General features: G+C 39.7%; 1 protein-coding gene across 1 annotated transcript; it reads left to right on the top strand.

Annotated features, from left to right (window-relative positions):
• Nucleotides 1-16,799: 16,799 nt before the first annotated feature.
• Nucleotides 16,800-17,582, top strand: LOC149202228 (uncharacterized). The gene has a single exon (XM_089401524.1). The coding sequence runs from the start codon at nucleotides 16,800-16,802 to the stop codon at nucleotides 17,580-17,582; it is 783 nt and encodes a 260-aa protein (XP_089257650.1).
• The last annotated feature ends 1,389 nt before the right edge of the window (nucleotides 17,583-18,971 follow it).

The following is an 18,971-nucleotide window of genomic DNA, read 5'->3' as shown; positions in this document are numbered from 1 at the left end:
AAATGTTGCCCCTGCGTTCTTTAAACCAAAGGGTAATTTTCGATATGCGAATGTGCCCCATGGACAAATAAATGCAGTCTTTGACTGGTCCTGTGGGCGGATATTTATTTGATTATACCCAGAGAATCCATCCATAAATGAAAAGATTTCACATCCGGTGCATTCATCAATTATCTAGTCAATGAAGGGTGTAGGGTAGTTGTCTTTTGGACAAGCTTGATTTACATCCCTATAATCGACGCACACTCTAATCATTCCTTGTTTTTTCATAACAGGGACAATATTCGATACCCAATCGGTTAAAGGAACCGGGTAAATGAAACCAGCATGGAGAAGTTTTTCAGCTTCTGCCTTGATGGCAGCGGCTTTCTCGAGGTGCACCTGCCGTAGCCGTTGTCGTACTGGTTTGACATCTGGATACATCTTGATTTCATGTTCAACGATATTCGAGTCAATGCCTGGCATTTCATTATATGACCAAGCAAAGACATCTCTGAATTCGCGAAAAAAGAGCATTATATATTTCCAGTTCTGAAGGAGAACAACATTTGCCAACATAAATATTGCTTCCCGTAACTTGAGAACCATTGGGGAGGAAGGTTTGTTGATCGACGATTGTAATCCCTCCTTGAAAGGGAAATGCAATCTTCCTAAAATAGGTCGACACAACAGCAGCCATAGCATATATCCATGGTCTTCCCAGTAGGATGTTATAATCGAGGTTTCCGTCGATTACTTCAACATCTATTTCTACTTTTTTCCCTCCTAATTCAACCTTCAAGTTACTTAGAATACCATATGGGGTATATGTTCGTCCATCAAATGCTTTTAATGTCATCGAAAATCATGAAAAGGTTGGAGATCCTAAAGTTTTCTAGCAACTCATCGACATAATACATGTAGATGCCCCCCCATCAATAATTGTTTGATGAACAGTTTTGTTGAGGGCTTTCACTTGAATGAGGAAAGCTAGTTGAGCTGGCAACTGAGGATCATATCCTTTATGATTAAAGGATACAAGGTTGGAATCCTTTAGGTCTATCCCACCGATGGCCGATAATAAAGCTTGCTTTTGGGATGGGAAATTTTGCAGTACCTCAAGTTTCGACATAGCGGATGGCGATTGGGCCAGATCTTCCACTATATTATAATGATGTGCCGCTCTAGCACGAGGATTAAATGTCGACTTGTGTACTACTCCCTTTGGTGGTTTTATTGTCAATTCAGGAATGATGGGCGGAGCAACTTCTATCGAAGTTGTTGTCGAACTACTAGGTTGATCTTTATCCTTGTTGTTCGACAGCTGTGGATTCCCGTAATCTTTGTTCCTTGTCGATATCAAAGCATAATTTTGTTGTTTGGAAACCGACAACATCAGCACTTGAGACGGGGAAGCATTTCCACTGTCAACCAGATTTGTTTCTGGATTTGGAAACGGATCAGTTAATACTGCCGAGGTTTTTGAATTCTTGAAGAATTTTTTAAGCTCAGCTCTGTGTGGACAATCTGCTATCCAATGATCCTCATCGCATATAAAGCATGGACGATTTGGCTTCCTATTTCCAGAATGGTTTGTAGAAGATTTTTTAGGTGATGATTCCTCCTCTTTCTTCTTCTTCCCTTTTCTTTTCTTCTTGCCCCCTGGTTGCTTGGTTTCTTTGCCTTTATCTGTCGAGACGGCATTTACTTCCGAGGCAAGAAGTTCCTCTTTTGCATTTTGACTGGAAATCTTACAGGCCTTTTTAGATGTAGCCTTTGTCGATTTCGTGTCTGTTGCACCTATCACGCCATCGCCGGCATGAGAGTCATTGTTTGATTTAGGAGGAGGGGGACCGAAAATTCCGGTCTGGGAGCGTCAGGTATTTTATCGTAGAACGTGCCAAACTGAGTATAAATCAAGTCTAAATATTGCGCACGAGCAATGACTTGCTCTTTGGTGACGACTCCCCCTTTTGCCACATCTTCCGTAATGGAAGGCAATAATGACTTAATAAACCATTCAGCTAAAAGCTGATTAGGAACATACGTTTTTACCATTCTACGACAACGTCGCCACTCATGTATATGATCAGATATGTGAGTGGCCGTTGTTTGTTTGAAATTGGTAAGAAGTTTCGTTCCCGTTTCGTACCTTATCGGTAACTGAAAATGGGTTAGAAAGGTTGTGGCTAGGGTACTGAAGTTGTCAAACGAAGCTCTAGCCAGTTCGATATACCATTTTGCTTCCGGACCACTTAACGTCCTCTGAAAAAGGCGAAGCCTAATCGAATCATCGTTTAGGGTGTTTGATGAACACCACAGATGAAAGGTCATCACATGATTCGACGGATCTTCACCCGGATTTCCATTAAATTTAGGAATATCTGATGGAAGTTTATGCGGAATCGCTGGCCACCAAGGGGTGTAAGCGATTGGATCGTTTGTTAACCGATTTAAATCAGGTAACTCTAAAGTTGCCACGAAGGGTAACTGTTGATTCAGGTTAGGTGAAGCATACCCAGGATAAGATGGAATCGCCTGAGCAATTGGTATTTGCATACCAGCATAATGCATTTGATGCTGGTAACTTTGGTAAGGTTGGTGGGCATGACCATTGTAGAATGGTTGATTTTGACCGTTTTGAATATACGACTCCCCACTATTTGCAAAGATTTGTTGCTCAGATCCTTGGTATACTTGTTGGAATTGCGGTTGTTGATATTGCACTAGCCATGTTTGTGAAGCCATGTGTTGTTGCCCGATACTAACTGTTTGACCAAGATGAGGGGTAATTGTACCCATTTGAACCTGTGTCATTCCACCAGTCGGCGATTGTGGTTGAGTCGCAGGGTCAAGAGGCTGTTGCATTACAACCTGAGAAACCTGAGGTTGGCATACAACAGGCAACGCTTGTACTTGCGACACCGTCACAATAGCTGGCGTAGTTGGTATATTTGAAATAGGTAAACATTGTTGCATCGAATATACAACTCTTGGTTGTTGGGGTAGTATCGGTACCCAACTGCTAGATGTAATTCTGGCATAACCTGAATTTTGTTGTGAACTCCCATATGGCTGTCCTCCCGGAGGGGACAATGAAAGGGTATACTGCCCCCCATACGGCGGTAATCCGGTACTTAAAGGAATGGCTTGCCCTTGAGGACCGGACTGCCCAAATTGACATCCCAAAGGATCAATTTGTCGAGACTCAACATAAGAGTTTCCAGATACTATTCTGAATGAACAAACAGGAACGGAACATACCATCGAAATAACCCCTGAGTGGGCTCCTTCTAGCGATTGAGAGCTAGTTGGGACAGATGGTATACCGGCGAACATTGTTGGAGTGATAACAGGAAGTTCTGCCATCGTTGTGTCGGATGACACAGTCCTAGATGTTGATGGTTATTCAGACATTTCTAGTCTATCCAAAAGATTACCTAGCGATTCTACAGGAGCTTCCGCTGGCGGTAGACTAATTTCTGATGAAGAAGGATACAGAGTGATCCCGACTCTAAACTGCGATGGAGTACTAGATGGAGGATCCTCTACAATCTCTTCTATAGCAATCAGACCAGGTGGAAGAGGTAGACCGTCAGGTCTGTAGAATATTTCTGGTGCCGAAGAAGGTATGGAATTTGCAGCGACAGATGTTCAGGGAACAACACTCTCCGAACCGGTTGTAGATGGAACTGGTTCAGTGATATAAGTGTTTACCCTCAGACTAGGATCAGTACTACTGTCCTTCGATGGCTGCTGAACTTCTTCTATAAAGGCAGGGATACCAGAAATGTTTGGAGTAACTGGAGTCTCTGATGTTGTTGGAACACTTGTTCTAACTTTACCAGGAGATTTGGAACTGGTTAAACGAGTTCGCTTTGTCCGTAATAGTTTCGATTCCAGAGACAAAGACGGTTGACTTGTAAGCCTCCGTGAACGATGGGGTTTCAATTTACTTTCTTCCACGATTGCGGATTACTCGATCAACTAAAAATAAAAGGGAAAGTATGTTTCCGAATTAGATGAATTTTAGACGCTTTTGGCACAACTTGTTTTTTCAATTTTAAAGAGTCGAGAAAAAACAAATATGACTCTAGTCGCCTTCGATTTTTAATGAGCCTGAAGTGACAAGTGCTCAGATGGACCTTTTCCGTTAAGGAGTCTGAAAAGGAACGAAAGGGACTGCTATGGAAATCTAGGCAGAGGGATTACCAAACCAATCGCAAAACTGCAGAATACTTTTTACGGTACGGCAGTCAATCTTCCCGAATGTTGTGTTCAGTGCATTGTGATCGATAGGGCGGCAGACACGGCTTCCTATGGATAAAGGATTAAGCCTATTGTGGTCTCCCAAAATATACTCGATGGTACATGGGAGCACAAATCCATACTGGCACTTATCGTCTCAAAGTGGAGGAATCACCCAACCAACAGTGAGAACAACAGTTACCAGGCTTTACGACGTCGGAATATGTCTCTAGCCTAGACTTCTAGATGTTGTGCATTAGGTTCCAAAGCGTTGTTAGATTCATTAAATTTATTTTATAGTTGATCTTGCTTAAGAAATTTTCCTTTCAGGTTCACCGCGTGATGTAGATGTACAATTCCTAAAATGCAATCTAAGATGATAAACAATCTTTTATCTTCTTTGTGCAATGAAAATCCTAGCTACTAAGGAAAGAGAGACAGTATTCTTTCACAAAGAGCATAGAGCACACACTATATGCACTGTCCTAAATCAAACCAATCAAACAGTCTAAATGCAAATGCACATGCATGTATTTGTTTTCAGCCTTCTTAATATGTGAATGATAAAAAGAAAGCTAATGCGCAAATCTGAATTACTTTTCAAGCGACAATTACTAACAAGTTTCTTTTCAAAATCAAAATGAAGATAATGACAACACTTTACGATTTGGAAATGAAAACTTGCTTTCGACACTAGAAAAACTACTAATTCAGATCAAATACAATAGTAACAGAGTAATCGACTATCAAGAGCAATTAGACTCTCTTCTATGACTGAAAACGACACTTGCGACACTTTCAAATCAAGAAACGACAGTACAATTACGTTACTTTTTTGCAAAGGAGAACTGAAAATGACTCAACAAATACACAAAAACATTTACAGTTCTTTGCACAATGGAGGCGGAATATCAGCAAGGAAAGGGGTTTCAAATAGAGGTGTACTGACTACAGGCAGCAAAATTCATGAATAGAACTGAAAAGAATGAACACAGAAACCAACATTCAGGAACAATGCCTAGTCTGATCAGCGCACCTGTAACACAGTGAATTTGAAATGCAGTGCATCTACTACACTCGAGAAGTGCGTTGAATTTCAGATTCACAGAACAGAGACTGCGCTGGGCCAGAGACGAGACTTTGCTTGGGTTCTGTGTTACAATTTGCAGTTCAGTTCAGGGATTTTGGCCGAGCAAGTGGTAATCAGTAAATCAACAATAGGGGCAGATCTAAGGAGGTTACTAGAGCCACCACAAGGGCAATTAGAGAGTTTGTAAATCAGTTGTTTAATTCATAAACAAAACCCGAAGATTGACTGAAGCAGAATTTATCTACTTTGCATTTGCATAGCAAATGCAGTTCGAAAGCTACCTGGCTCAACTTCAGGCTCCGTCTGTAAGTTTATAAAATAAACAAAATGTAGATTAACAAACAACCTAGTCGCTCCCCAGCGGAGTCGCCATTTTGTTACAGGGAAAAGTGTCTATGCAGAACTGCTAATCCCACTAAGGTGTGGTAGCTACCTTAGAAACAAACAAAGTAAAACTAATTTCGTTTTCCTTTATGAAAGATAGATGAGAGAAGAATAAAGGAGACAAACCTCTGTCTTGCGATTGGCTCCTAGTTCGATTCCTCTCTCTTCTGATAGTGCTTTGCTACTTGCTTCCTTGTACACCTAGCTTCACAGAGTACCTGTAGAATCAAAGTAGCATAACACTATACAAGAACATGGATCTATTATCATAAACAATCTAGGATCAAATGTAAATTGACCATACAAATGCATAAAACATAAACGACACAAAAGTATGGAGGAAAACTTGAATAGCTTTATTGATAATCAAGAAGAAGCTATATGAGTTACAACCAGTTGTTCTGACCCAGCATCATCCTCTCAGCAAGTAAGCCCTTCTTCACCTCATGCAAAGCTTAGATCACCCAAAACTATGATGCTGCCTCAAGAAACCAACAACAATTCCTTACAAGATGCAAAATTCCAGCCTCTAGATCTCTGGGATGAGGGATCCATATATAGATATCTGTAAGGGAGATGAGTCAGCTTGTGATTTGATTAGTGTCTTCCCTCTGATATTTCTTGCTTCCACTTGGAGATTGATGATCTCTTACTCATCCTTGGTCGAATTCAGAGAGGCAAGTGTCACAGGAGAAGTTTCTGGAAGATTCCATGCCTCTCCACCTTGCGGATTGACACTACCATTTGTCACTTTTCGCCCATCACACCCCATAGAAGGTATTTTTGAAATGCAACGCACCCACAGAGTGTACTTAGGTGAGATGCAATGCACTTTGCCTATGGAGTAGGTGAAATGATCCTGTTTTGACCAGTTCTGAGTAGTTTTTCATGGAGAACTTCTGGGAGAAGCTGTAATCAGTTGACCTTGTTCCTTTAGGGGTTAGAACAACACTTTTAGGGACTTAGGAGCCCTTGGTTTATGGACATTTTATGCTTGGGGTTTCAGTGCCCAAAAATGTCTATAACAAGTTGTCTCACCTTCTCTTGCATCTTCTCAAGTGTAGGGGGAGCCCCTTTACTCCTAAGATGGTAATGATCATTTTTCTTTTGCGGCTTCTTCTCAGTGTCCGTCTTCGAGACTACTTGCGAGCACTAGTATGCATTCACCACGTGCCCAGAACTTGGTTCTTCATTAGGTGCAACCTCTTCATTGTCATCAATGTCTTTTGACTACTCCTGTATGTAGCCGTCTGCATCAAGTGTATGAGTACAAACAGAGGTAACAAATCGCTTTCAATTTGAACAAGAGTTCTCAGGGTGAAATTATTCATGGAAGGAACAGAACTTAGGATCAATGCATTGATTGAGTTGGAACATAGGCTTCTGCACAAATTTGGAACCGAAGCGGTTGTTTTTTGATGAGCTGGTTAATGAACTTCTTTCTTGTCTCTGTCTGGGCGGATAACTGCTCGTGAATGTGTCCATCTTCTGTTGCTTGAGTTCAGACACTTTGGTGGTCAAGGTCTTGACAAGGCGAGTGAGGGTCTCAATATCAGTTGCTTCCTTATCTTTGCCCTTGCTTGCTATTTCTTGGGGATTTATGCTCGCATCCTTGGAGTCTTTCGTTGATTCGTCATCCTTGATAACTCCAATGGCACGCAAGTCTTTCTCAACAGCAATAGCCTCTTCACAACTTTCTAAAAGTGTTGGCTTCACAAATCATTTGACGAACTGTGAAATGGTGGTTGGTAGTGCATATGTGTAATAGTTGAAAGTGATGGAGTCATGAGGTTTGGTGTCTGCACAAACTTGTTCAAAATACGCATAAACCTCTTATTGAAATCTTTCACTTTCTCTTTTCCCTCCATCCTGAGGCTTCCCAATTCTTTGAGTAGCATGGCTGGGGTCTTATCATCAGAAAAATTTTCAAGGAACATACGTTTGAAAGAACCCTAGTTCTGTATGGAGTTGGGTGGAAGGTTGTGATACCAAGCAACTGCGCGGCCATCCAAGGTACATGGAAATAATATACATGCTACGTCATTATAAATTACCTCAAGGGTCCGTAGTTGTAGGTAGAAGTTGTTTAAATGGTCATCTTCCATCAGTGCAGTGTCATGGTTGAACTTGATGTCCATTCTCTCTGCTCGCTTAGGCATCTTGTGTAGAATATCCGGGAGAGCCAATGGTCCCTGAGTCGCCCATTCAATATTTGGGTTAGCCATCTCTTCATCTTCTTTGTCCTCTTCATCTTCTTCCTCTCCTTCGGAATCTAATGGTTATGGATCTGAGTCTGTCGATTTGTCTCCACCTCCACTTCCTCCATTTCCTTCCCCTCTGCCTCCTATACCAAATTTTGATCCCAAGACCACAAGAGTGCCTTGTTCATCTTCAAAGAAGATTGGAGGTTCCTCTCCATCTTCAATATCTTCTTCCAAACCTTCAAGAGTAGTAGGGATCGCTTCTTCCACCGATGATACAACAACCACTGTGGGAATGGATTTTGGCTTCGTAGATGTGTGTGGAAGATATTGTATGCCTGGGATCAGTCCGACTGCTTTCACGAACTGGCGAGTGATGGGATGGACAAAGTGAAGGTGTTGATATGAAATCTCGTGTTAAATTCTAGGAGGTGAGGAATAACCAACTATTAAGTCGTGAGAGAGGGAGCGAGTTACTGCCTTGACAAGATGGTTGATGAGTGAGTGTGAGGGGAATTTCACCCATATACAACTGGATGCCCTCCTTCTAGTGTCAGAAATGTTAATGGTGCTAGACCTGCCAACATTTAGAGGATCACACAGGTATGAAGTCCCAAATAGACCTCACAACGTTTGGTGTGGGAGTCCCATCCGGTATGATGGCCTGGTTACCATTATCTTAAGGATTTTCCTCAACTCTTGCTTGTCAGCATAGGAGAGTGGTTTGCTTTGTCTTTGAGAAGTGAGTTTTGCATGCCTGGTGAGTGTAAGTGTACTTGTGTCAATGATTCTTTCACTCTGAGGGAAAAAGTTGAAGGTGAGTTACAGGTTGAAAGGGATCAGTCCCAACTCAATTAGGAACACACAACATAAATGACATACACAACTTCCAGCAGATAAGTCCACTCGAATGTGGCAGTCAAAACATACAATGTAAGATAACACGTACAACACTCACGGATCAGTTCGAATGAGTGTAACGGTTGTTACAACAAGGTTCATGTGAAAGGTCTTTCTAATGTCTGACAAAGTAGTTGACATGGACGAGACAACATTAGCAGCATATACAACACATTTCCATTAATAGATTATGCATTAAAACAAATGAATCAGTTCAGATGTAGAACACAGGTTAAAGCAACATGCATTACAAGTGTTAAATATCAGTCTTACAACAAATACAATACATGTGTGAAAAAGTGTTGGCCCGTTGACAACATTCTAAATTAAGCAAAATTTCCAAGACACATTGTTACACCATACATCACTAACCCTGTCGGCAAGGAGTTGGAGCCACTACTTACTCCTCAAAGAAAAGATTACAGACTCTCTTGGCTATGTGGGAGGAGCTGAGGTGAAAATTCATTTCATGTACAAATGAGGGGGGTATTTATACCCAAGGGTGAAACTGACCCTTGTGGTTGTTCGACTACCCTCATGACTGTTCAACTTCCATGACTTTTTGACTTTCATGACTGTAATTTCAACAAGTGAGTCTCTTGGACTTCCACGTTACATCACATTGATTGATAATAAGCCCATAGTGGAGATGTGGGCAACATGACTCATGACTTAACTCAACATGACTTGATATGACAATGCTGGTACATTCATGCTGCTGCTAGAGTGCATGTCGAGCTACAATGCTGCAGAGTGATGGATGTCTTCATGGTGTATCATAGCTTCAACCCCGCATGGTGAAGTGTGCAGAGTTCTTTAATGGTCCTAGTTTCGCTTGCTGAAGCTTTAGCATGTTGTTCCTTGCTTTCATGCTAGAAGGCTTGGCAGGCTCACTTTTTCACAAAGGTGCATGTTCGTCGTGTTCGTCCGCTTCACATGCTTCGTTCGTTCATCCATTGCTGAACTTGTCCATCTACATGTTCTCCCTTTTTTCATCCCGTTCATTTTCTTGGCATGTTTGTTAGTGTACTTGTACCTGCAGTCACTCAAGATGAGACGACATCAAATTCAAAACGTCTTAGTCTACCATGACACATGATCATTCGAATGCAGGTGACCGAGAGAGGCAGGAAGGCTATGATGCGAGATGATGGATCTAGGAAACTATTGATTAAAACTGTGTAAGAGTCACTAAGAGATGGAGACAGACAATCTGAGTTGACACTGACTGTCTATAAGGTCTAGCTCGGTTAGGAGGCAAGATTGTACAAATTTTGGGAGGGAAAGCCTGGGTTGCAGGAGGGAAAGTTAGGCATGCTCTGCGCATTTTCACGAATGAACAGTCAGCAGGGGATGGACATCTAGATTTTCAAAACGTTTCATAGGAACGGTTCAGGCTGCATGAAGGGTCAGCAAGTAGGGATTGTGCAGTTTTTCTGGGGAACTGCCCATGAGACTAGTAGCTATAACTGCGCAATTCCTAGAGGGAACTGTTAGTTGGCTACTTGGGTCACTGGAAGCCAAAAATGCACAATTCCCAGAGGGAACTGGTAGTCGGCTGCCGGGGTCACTGGCAGCCAAAACTGCGCAATTCTTAGAGGGAACTTCCAATCGGGCTGCATGAAGGGTTAGCAGGTAGGGATTGCGCAGTTTTTCTGGGGAACTGCCCAGGAGACTGGCAGCTAGAACTGCGCAATTCCTAGAGGGAACTGTTAGTTGGCTACTTGGGTCACTGGTAGCCAAAAATGCACAATTCAGAGAGGGAACTGGTAGTCGGCTGCTGGGGCCACTGGCAGCCAAAACTACACAATTCTTAGAGGGAACTTCCAGTCGGTTGTTGAGTCACTGGTAGCAAAAACTGTGCAATTCCTGGAGGGAACAGGAAGTCTGCTGCTAGGGACTACTAGTTGGGAAAACTGCACTGAGGCCAGGAGGCCAGCCCACTGATCATCTCTGTGCAATTTCTGAGCTGAGCTGACTGATGGGTAGTGGAAGGCCTGCTCATGAGCACTGTGTGATGTCTGAGATGAACAGTCGATCGACTATCCAGATGACTAACTAGAAAAACTGCACAATTTTCTAAAGGAGACAAGGATAGGAACTTGGGGTCTATCCGGCCTGTCTGTGTAATTTCCTTAGTCAGTTGAATGAGTGAGGTCAATGGCCTCTGTGAAAATTTTGAGGGGAGTCAATCCCGGGGTGATTGTCAGGTCCGACTGTCTGGGTGGCCAACATAAGAGTTGATTGAGTTGCTTGCTGGCAGCACAGCTTGAAAGGACTAAGTTGATGCTTCTGCATTGTTCTGGTTTATAGTCGATCGAGACGAAAGTAGGATGATGGTCTGGCTATCAATGAGGAGTCTAGTCGTCAGAAGTTAAGCAGAAATGACTATGTGTGAATAGTCAAAAGATGCATAGGTGATGATATGAACACACACTCGCATGACTTGACGACGAAATGGACAAACCATCCAAATACACATGTTCAACATGACTGATCGATGATGCAAGTGACAAGTGTGACACTCGTGATTGATCGTTCATGATCGAGATGATGCTTCCGTGATAGTGAATGTGACTCCATGTGTGAGTGCGACAGATGCTTTCATGGAAAACACAACAGACACATACGAAGCAAATACTTTGAGCATTACCAGAACACAATCACAAGCATGACTTGGACATCCACATGCAGAGACTTGGATGCAATGAACAAGCAAGTTGAATGTAAAGACTCACACAAGCTCAAAAAGTGAACCCGAGTGTGTGCAATCATCAAGTGAAACTCTTAGGGGAGGCTCCGAAATTGGTGCAGGCCAAAATTTTAGAGTGTAGTTGTAGCCGCTACAACATTATGCTAAGTAGAGAAGACAAGACTAGCTCTCCAAATCCTAAGCCTCCCAAATCCCTTTACTTGAGTTATGAGGTTTCTCTTATAACATAAGGAATGACCTTTCATATCCCCATGACTCTTGAGTTACCCTCATGACTCTTGGACTTATATTATAACATTTGGACTTTTAAACAACTCTTGAATTTCTAGGTGACTTTTGGACTTCTCTAAATGAATTTTGGTCTTCTCCTCAAGAATCTCTTGTCCATATATGACTATGTATTCCATATTCCATATATGACTCTTAGATTTCCACACATTAAATTTTATCATTTTCTTGAGAATACATCATTACATTCCACATGATGATGTGGCGTGACACATGGACACATTTGACATAGTGATGACATTTGTACAAGTTACAATTTGACATTGATGACATGGAGCTCATGATGAGGTGGTAATGCTAAGATGCTCCCTCTGTTGCTTTGTCTTAAATCTTCATGAAATATCTGATCAACACTTCATCTTCTTGAAATATCCAATTTGTTGCTTATCTTCACCCTCTAAAGGACCTGGATCAGTATTGGAATCTTATGTGTCATCATGCAATGTCATCATTTTGTCTTGGTCCAGAATCTACTTCTTGTCTTCATGAAATTTATGCTTTGTGATTCTTTTTATGGAAGTGATTCTTTTTGTATTTTCCTTTATATATTCCTTGAGAATATCATTTTCATGCTAAGAAACTGCTCCTACCAATGACCATCATCATGACAAGGAAAAATCAATCTTGAAATCACATATTCTATCTCGACCTAGCTCATGGAATGAACTACTTATGATAGGGTAGTGGAACGATTGAAAGAAGGAGTCCTGATAAGGAAGTCACAGTTGAACTCAAAATTGGCCTATGAAGGCACCATTATTCACTGTTATCGTGTTATGCACTATAAATAGGGAGTCTCCTTGGTCCAACACAATGGAGAAGCTCAAGAGACAAGGTGATGGGCTTGTTGCTTATGACTGCGCCATGAACCAAGAAGGAAAGAGAGGAAGGCTATGCGAGCACACTTTCAATGGTCAAGGGATGAGAGGAGGTCTCCTTGAACCTTATTACTGTGCAATGTGCTAAGAAATTGAGGCATGAAAAGTTTTCAACGCGGAGGGAAAGAACAAGGAACAAGGGTGAAGGTTTTTTGTTTTAGAATATGCTATGTGTTGAAGGAAAGAGGAGCCCTTAAGGAAATCATTATTTTTCTCAAAAAGGGTTCATTGCCTCTTGATAATGTGCCATACACTAAGGGAGGCTTGAAAATATAGGGCTTGAGCCCATAGAGGGACAACAATTATCAAGGGAAGCAACTTTGAGCCTTGTTACTACATCATGCACTGAGATTAAGGGGAGGACTTTATAATAGCACAATTTTCTTCAACAAGGGATCACTATTCAATTGGAATGCACTTTTCCTTCTATTTTAGTGTAGTTTGTCCCAACAGCGGCTAACTATTCATTTGGAATGCGCTTTTCATTAAGGGAAGCCATACATGGGAAGTCACTTTACCTAGGAGGGTTTTCACTATATTATGAGGATAGGAGGGCCCTTGCATTGCATAGTTTTCTTCTATAATGGGATGGAATTGGTCCTTTCTATTAGCTAGGAGTTCCCTATATTCCATGTAAGGAAAATGTGATAAAAAGTCAGTGTAGTGAGTCAATATGAACAACAAGGGTTAGGTGATTGACCTTGGAGGGTTCTTAATGTGCACTGATTTGAGGTGATTTTGAGAAGAACTTAATGTATAAGTCTTGGTCAGTAAGGTTAAATCATTGAGTCTCATGAATATGCTAATATCATCGCCTAATAAAAGGGTTAATGACTTCACAACTTTAACTAGGCAAGAGGACCAAGAAGGACTCCAAAATGGCTAAGTGTGGGACCAATAGAGTAAGAGAGGGAAATACATCTAAATATGACTCAAACATGGACCACACACATGAATTCCATTATTATAATCTATGAAGAATACATACAACTCATGACAAACAATAACACCTTGAAACAACAACAAAGTGACACTTATTTCTAAGTGCGACAATTGAAACGACACATTACGACACTTAGAACACAAGTTACGACAAAAGTGTTGATTGTGACCAAAAGGTGTGCTATGCTATAGGAATGTGTCTAGTGCGTATTCTAATGATATGTAGGATCATGTAGTGAAAATGGACGGGCTAGAACTAACTCTATCAATGTGCAAAGGTGCGACACATACATGAGTGAAAACAACAAAAGAGACACCTACGACAGGAAGAAAACATAAAAACGACACTGGAAAATGCGAACGACATGGAGAGAGACACGTGCCAAAGAAAATAAAACATGAAAAAGTCACTTATTAAAGTGAAATTAAGCAAAAGTGACAACCGCAAATATTAAAGTGACACTTGTGAAAGAAAGGGTGCACAAAAGCGACAATTGAATAAACTCACCGAAATAGAAGTACAATTGCGATCTAAGCGAGGGAGACAGTCAATGGAAAATTCACATTGAATTTCAAAATGAGTTGAAAATTGCATAGGAATTGTCTTAATGGATTGTGCTATGCATGTTCAAGCTTTCATAAAGGAAGTGCGCTTACAAATTCACAAAGGACTAGGCATGTTTAAGCAAGTGATTTTGCCCATTATAATCCAAGAAGAAGACTTAAACGTCATTCGACAATGAAGTGACCATTGGTGACAAATCATAAGATCCTTAGTAGGCTCCAAAATTCTAGTGTAGGAAAAACTTTGGAGGGTGTTCATCACAATGTAAACACCTAAATAAACTATTAATCATGAATTTCTTTCCTTTTATCTTAGGCACCATTTATGAAAATGACAAGAGGGAGAAAATATCTCTACCTTTTGATCAAATATATATAGCTAGCATATAGAGCTTATGACTTGAGCTTTCATACAAATGTTTTGGTATAATTGACATGAAAAATAAAAAACTATGTAGCTGATATGAGAAAAATTGTGGCTATACTACAAACTCTACCATTTTGACAATTTCTCGACACTTTTGAGAACCTATTGCATAACATCCTCTCTTATACATACACTATTTTTTTTTTTAATTTCCATTTTAGATTAGAAAGAAATTTATAGTAAATGTTTAGTTGATGTTGTGTAAATAAATTATTGTATTTTACCTATTAACACTACAAAAAATACACCACCTAGTTGAGGTTTTTGCACAAGTTTTTAATATTAAAAAACTAGATAAAATTATTTAAAAAAACATCCACTAAAACCTTCTCTATTGGTAGCGAAGGTTTTGATGAAGGTTTTAATGTATTTTTAAAATAACTAAAAATTATGGGAAACTAAAGGTTCTAGAGGAGGTGTTTTTAACAATACACTTATATTGACAATGTGCATCGGTGCACCAAATGTATACAATATGCACTCATATGCTAATACATTGGCATTTCAACACACACACATCCATGCGCGTCAATTCACATTACTTAACTTTGAAGATTTAATGTGTATTTTATATATTGAAAGCACTAGGATGCTTCTATGAATAATATTCTCAAATGCGCAAGTATAATTTGTGACACTTTTAAGACAACATGCTAACCTCTATAGTAGGTGCATCAATGTTGATTAAGGAAGGAGTCTAGGATAAATGCACTAATTGAAAAATAGGATATATAAGGGGTGATGCTCAATTTGGGGGAAAATATCACTATCCTACCTAATAAATCTTGGGAATTCATAGAAATTAAGTGAACACTAGTTTATTCAACAATATAGTTGTGGTTGCAGAATTAGTCACATATATTCCTAATTGGTTAATTGGAGTAGATGGAAGTGAATATGGAAGGGGTAAAAACTTATGTTGACTTGAAGCCACTGAGATCTTGGATAATAATGGCCCATACCCAATATAGGGACCTTAAAATATATAATATTCATTTGTCTATATTATATATTTTTAAATCCTTGGTGCATATATATGTAATAACAACACTAGTGTGTATTACATATGCAATTCCATTTATGCATATATTATCTTTTGCACTGTAATATCTTGTAATAGTGGTAATAATAGTAATATGAATGATAACAATATTTTTAGAGGGAATGATGCTTTTGTTTTCATTAGAAACACTAATTCTTTCATTATATCTATACACACTATTTCTTTTACTATAGGTATACACACTAGTGCATAATACTCATTGAAATACAACAATGCATTAAGATGTATGAATCACATCGTAGAATTCAAATGAATTTAATGCACCAACATGTTTCAATGTTGAAATTTTTCAAATCAAGGGTATTGATGGCCCTTAGTATTGAAATAATAATGTTGCAACTCCCAAAGGTATTAGCTTTAATTTTCAACTCGGGGATCAGACAAACTTAAGAGGGCTTGACACTTATATGCAGAACACACTATCTATTGTTCTTGTTGAATTTTATGTATCTGAAAATACTGAAATGAAATCTAGATGTATGGAAATCAATTTGACTAACATATACTACAAGAAAATTGCAATTGCAAGAAATAACTTGTTGAAAGAAAAATGACATGAAAACCTAAGCTACTTGTAATAAAGGAAGGTAGATTTGCACACTTCTACACTATGTCCAATGAAATTAAATCACACTCGCACATCTCTATGCTATCTTCCAAGGAAAGGAAGGGCAGACTGCTGAAATGAAAGGTTGTAAATTCAAAACGCTAATTTACAGTAAAAGAAATATTTCTAAATCAAACCAATCAAACACATGTACATTGTCTCTATACCTCCAAGTTCCATTTCCATGGATCCAAGAGTGTTGTAATATACCAAATAAGTCAAATCATGAATTTATTGCATAAATGAGTGAAAATGAAAGGTTGGTTGTCGATTCCTACAAGAGTCACTATTTTTCTATAGTAGATAGTCCAATGAGAAGGGGACCACATAAAATGTGAGTTTGAGAATCAAGGAAGCTATGGAGAAGTTAGAAAAATGACAAAAACAACATGTTCAAAGAATAAAAAAAACTTGTTGCAAATTTAACCTACAAAAACTCAAATCTATATGTTTTCTATAGCTTCAACTAGTTACACGGTGCTAGAAAATAATGAAGAGTAAGAAATGAACAACAAATGTGTGACAACAAAGGAAATGCAACTGTTAAAAAAGTGTGGGTGGAGGTTGGGAACCTCATCCAAAAACAGGTTGTTTGGGAAGGGGAAAATCTTCCAGAAGTTTGGGACGCATGGTGGCGACAGCATCCAGGAGGGAACCTGCGGAATCTGCCACCCATCATCTGCTGGGGGATCTGGATTGCAAGGAATAGATGCATATTTTTGGATAAAGAGACCCCCGTTGAGTCAATCGGGATACAATGTACATCTATCTATTCAAATATACCTGAATCAGAGGAGGAAAGAAATCCCAGACAGATAAGAGAGGAACAAATCAAAGAAGGTATTCCATGGGCCTTCTTTGATGGGGCTTCTCAGAACAACAAAGCAGGAGCAGGGTTGATTATCCATCTAAATAAGAATCAGATCTTAAAAGCTTCAGTGGGTCTAGGAAATGGTACAAATAACTTTGCAGAAATGTCTGCCTTAAAGCTGCTTCTTTGCTGGCTCATTCACAGGAACATCTTCACAGTTCAGATATTTGGGGACTCTTTAAATGTGATAAATTGGGTTAATGGTCAAAGTAGATGTCAAAATTATATGTTGAGACCTTTATTAGAAGAAATTCTGAATTTAAAGCTTTCATTTAATGTGTTTTCTCTATGCCATATATACAGGGAACGAAACTCTTCAGCAGACAAGCTTTCTAAGGAAGGTTTGCAGCAGGATTTGGGCAGCTGGAGAATAGCAGAGGAAGACAATGGACTGATTCGTGTGTCGGATCAGCCTCCTCATTCCTAGTTTCTTTGTTTTTTTCCTGTTTAGTGCATCCACAGCTGTGTATCTTATCAGACTAAAACTGTTAATGGTTAAATGTTTTTTTGTACTTTCATTTTATATCTATCTCCTGTTTGGGTTGTTTTCCTCTATGAGGAGACCCGGGAATAGATATGTGGCTGGGACCTCTTCATGGCACCGCTTTTTTGGACTGTTATCAGTAGCTTTTTTGCTGGAACGTGAGCTGAAAATCGAGGCTCAAGCTCTCAGAAGGCTTATAAATGTTTTTGTGTGACAGAAAAGGCAGCTCCTGAGCTGCAGAAGCTCTATGATCTTTCATACAGCAATCAGAATGCCCAGGCATATACAATGTAACTTTTTATTTTCTCTATAAAAAGTTCGCTTTTTTCTTTGGAAAAAAAAAAAGAAAAAACAAAGGAAATGAAGTAAATGAAAAGTGGAAAAGTCATTAACTATTACAACTATTATAATAAAATGCTCAGATAAAGGATTGTTCATGAAAACCTTCTAATTAAGTATGCATGAATGCTTTAAGAAATAACTTTTAGAAATGCATTGTAAAAGTAAATAGATGTATAATAGTAACAAAAAATGAGACAAGATGGACCTTGAGAACCTGGGGTGCATCCTAACCAAAGGAATCTCAAAATCCTTAGAATAGAGCCAAAATAGGAGTTGAAATAGGCCACCACTTCCATTAACTGAAAATTTTCATGTACATTACAAAGCTACAAAACTTGCTTGGAAACACAAATGTAGAATTTTCTATTATTCTTCACACTTTTCTATTCATGTCTACTGGTCTATTTGACCTTCTTATTTATACAATGAGTGGGGAGAAACCTCCTTTAGGGAAGGACTGCATTTCCTTCCAAAAATCCCTAGAAAAGGGGATCTTGCTTCCTAGGTGTTACACTAAAAAATGTCACCATGACCACTTGCAGTTAGTATGGCTCAAATCAACAGTCATGCTACCCTCTTAGGCAAGTCTTATGCCTCTGTTATCCATCTCAAACTCAAAGAAGAGAGAAAGTCTTGTAAAAAATATGTTTATCTCTGGGGTCGCAGGTTCTCTCTAGCCTCACCTGCGGGGACGCTGACCATGTTCACAAAAGGTGCGTCCTTGGACGCTCTGTATGTTAAGGGACAGGTGCGTCCTTCTGTAAAAGGCAAAATGCGCGAGTTTCATCTTAAAAAAGTTACTTGTGGTTACTTCTAGAACTTTCTAGAGGTCGGTTTGATGATTTGGATGCGCCTCCAGTTGGTTCATGTATCTCTATTAAGGGGGAACTTATCCCATCAATAAGGGAGCTATCCCACCCAAAGAGGGGGATTATCCCATTGATGGTGGACCTGAATAACCTCTTTACAGCACTATAAATAAAGACATTG

The sequence above is a fragment of the Pinus tabuliformis genome, chromosome 2_1, assembly GCF_031772625.1.
Source record: "Pinus tabuliformis cultivar Carrire ecotype Pingquan chromosome 2_1, CPIR1, whole genome shotgun sequence".
Taxonomy (NCBI): domain Eukaryota; kingdom Viridiplantae; phylum Streptophyta; class Pinopsida; order Pinales; family Pinaceae; genus Pinus; species Pinus tabuliformis.
The sequence above is the reverse complement of the archived record's forward strand: the minus strand, read 5'-3'. Positions and strand labels throughout refer to the sequence as shown.

Coding starts and splice junctions, on each gene's coding strand:
- LOC149202228 (XM_089401524.1), top strand. CDS start 16,800: ATGTGTGACAACAAAGGAAATGCAACTGTTAAAAAAGTGTGGGTGGAG.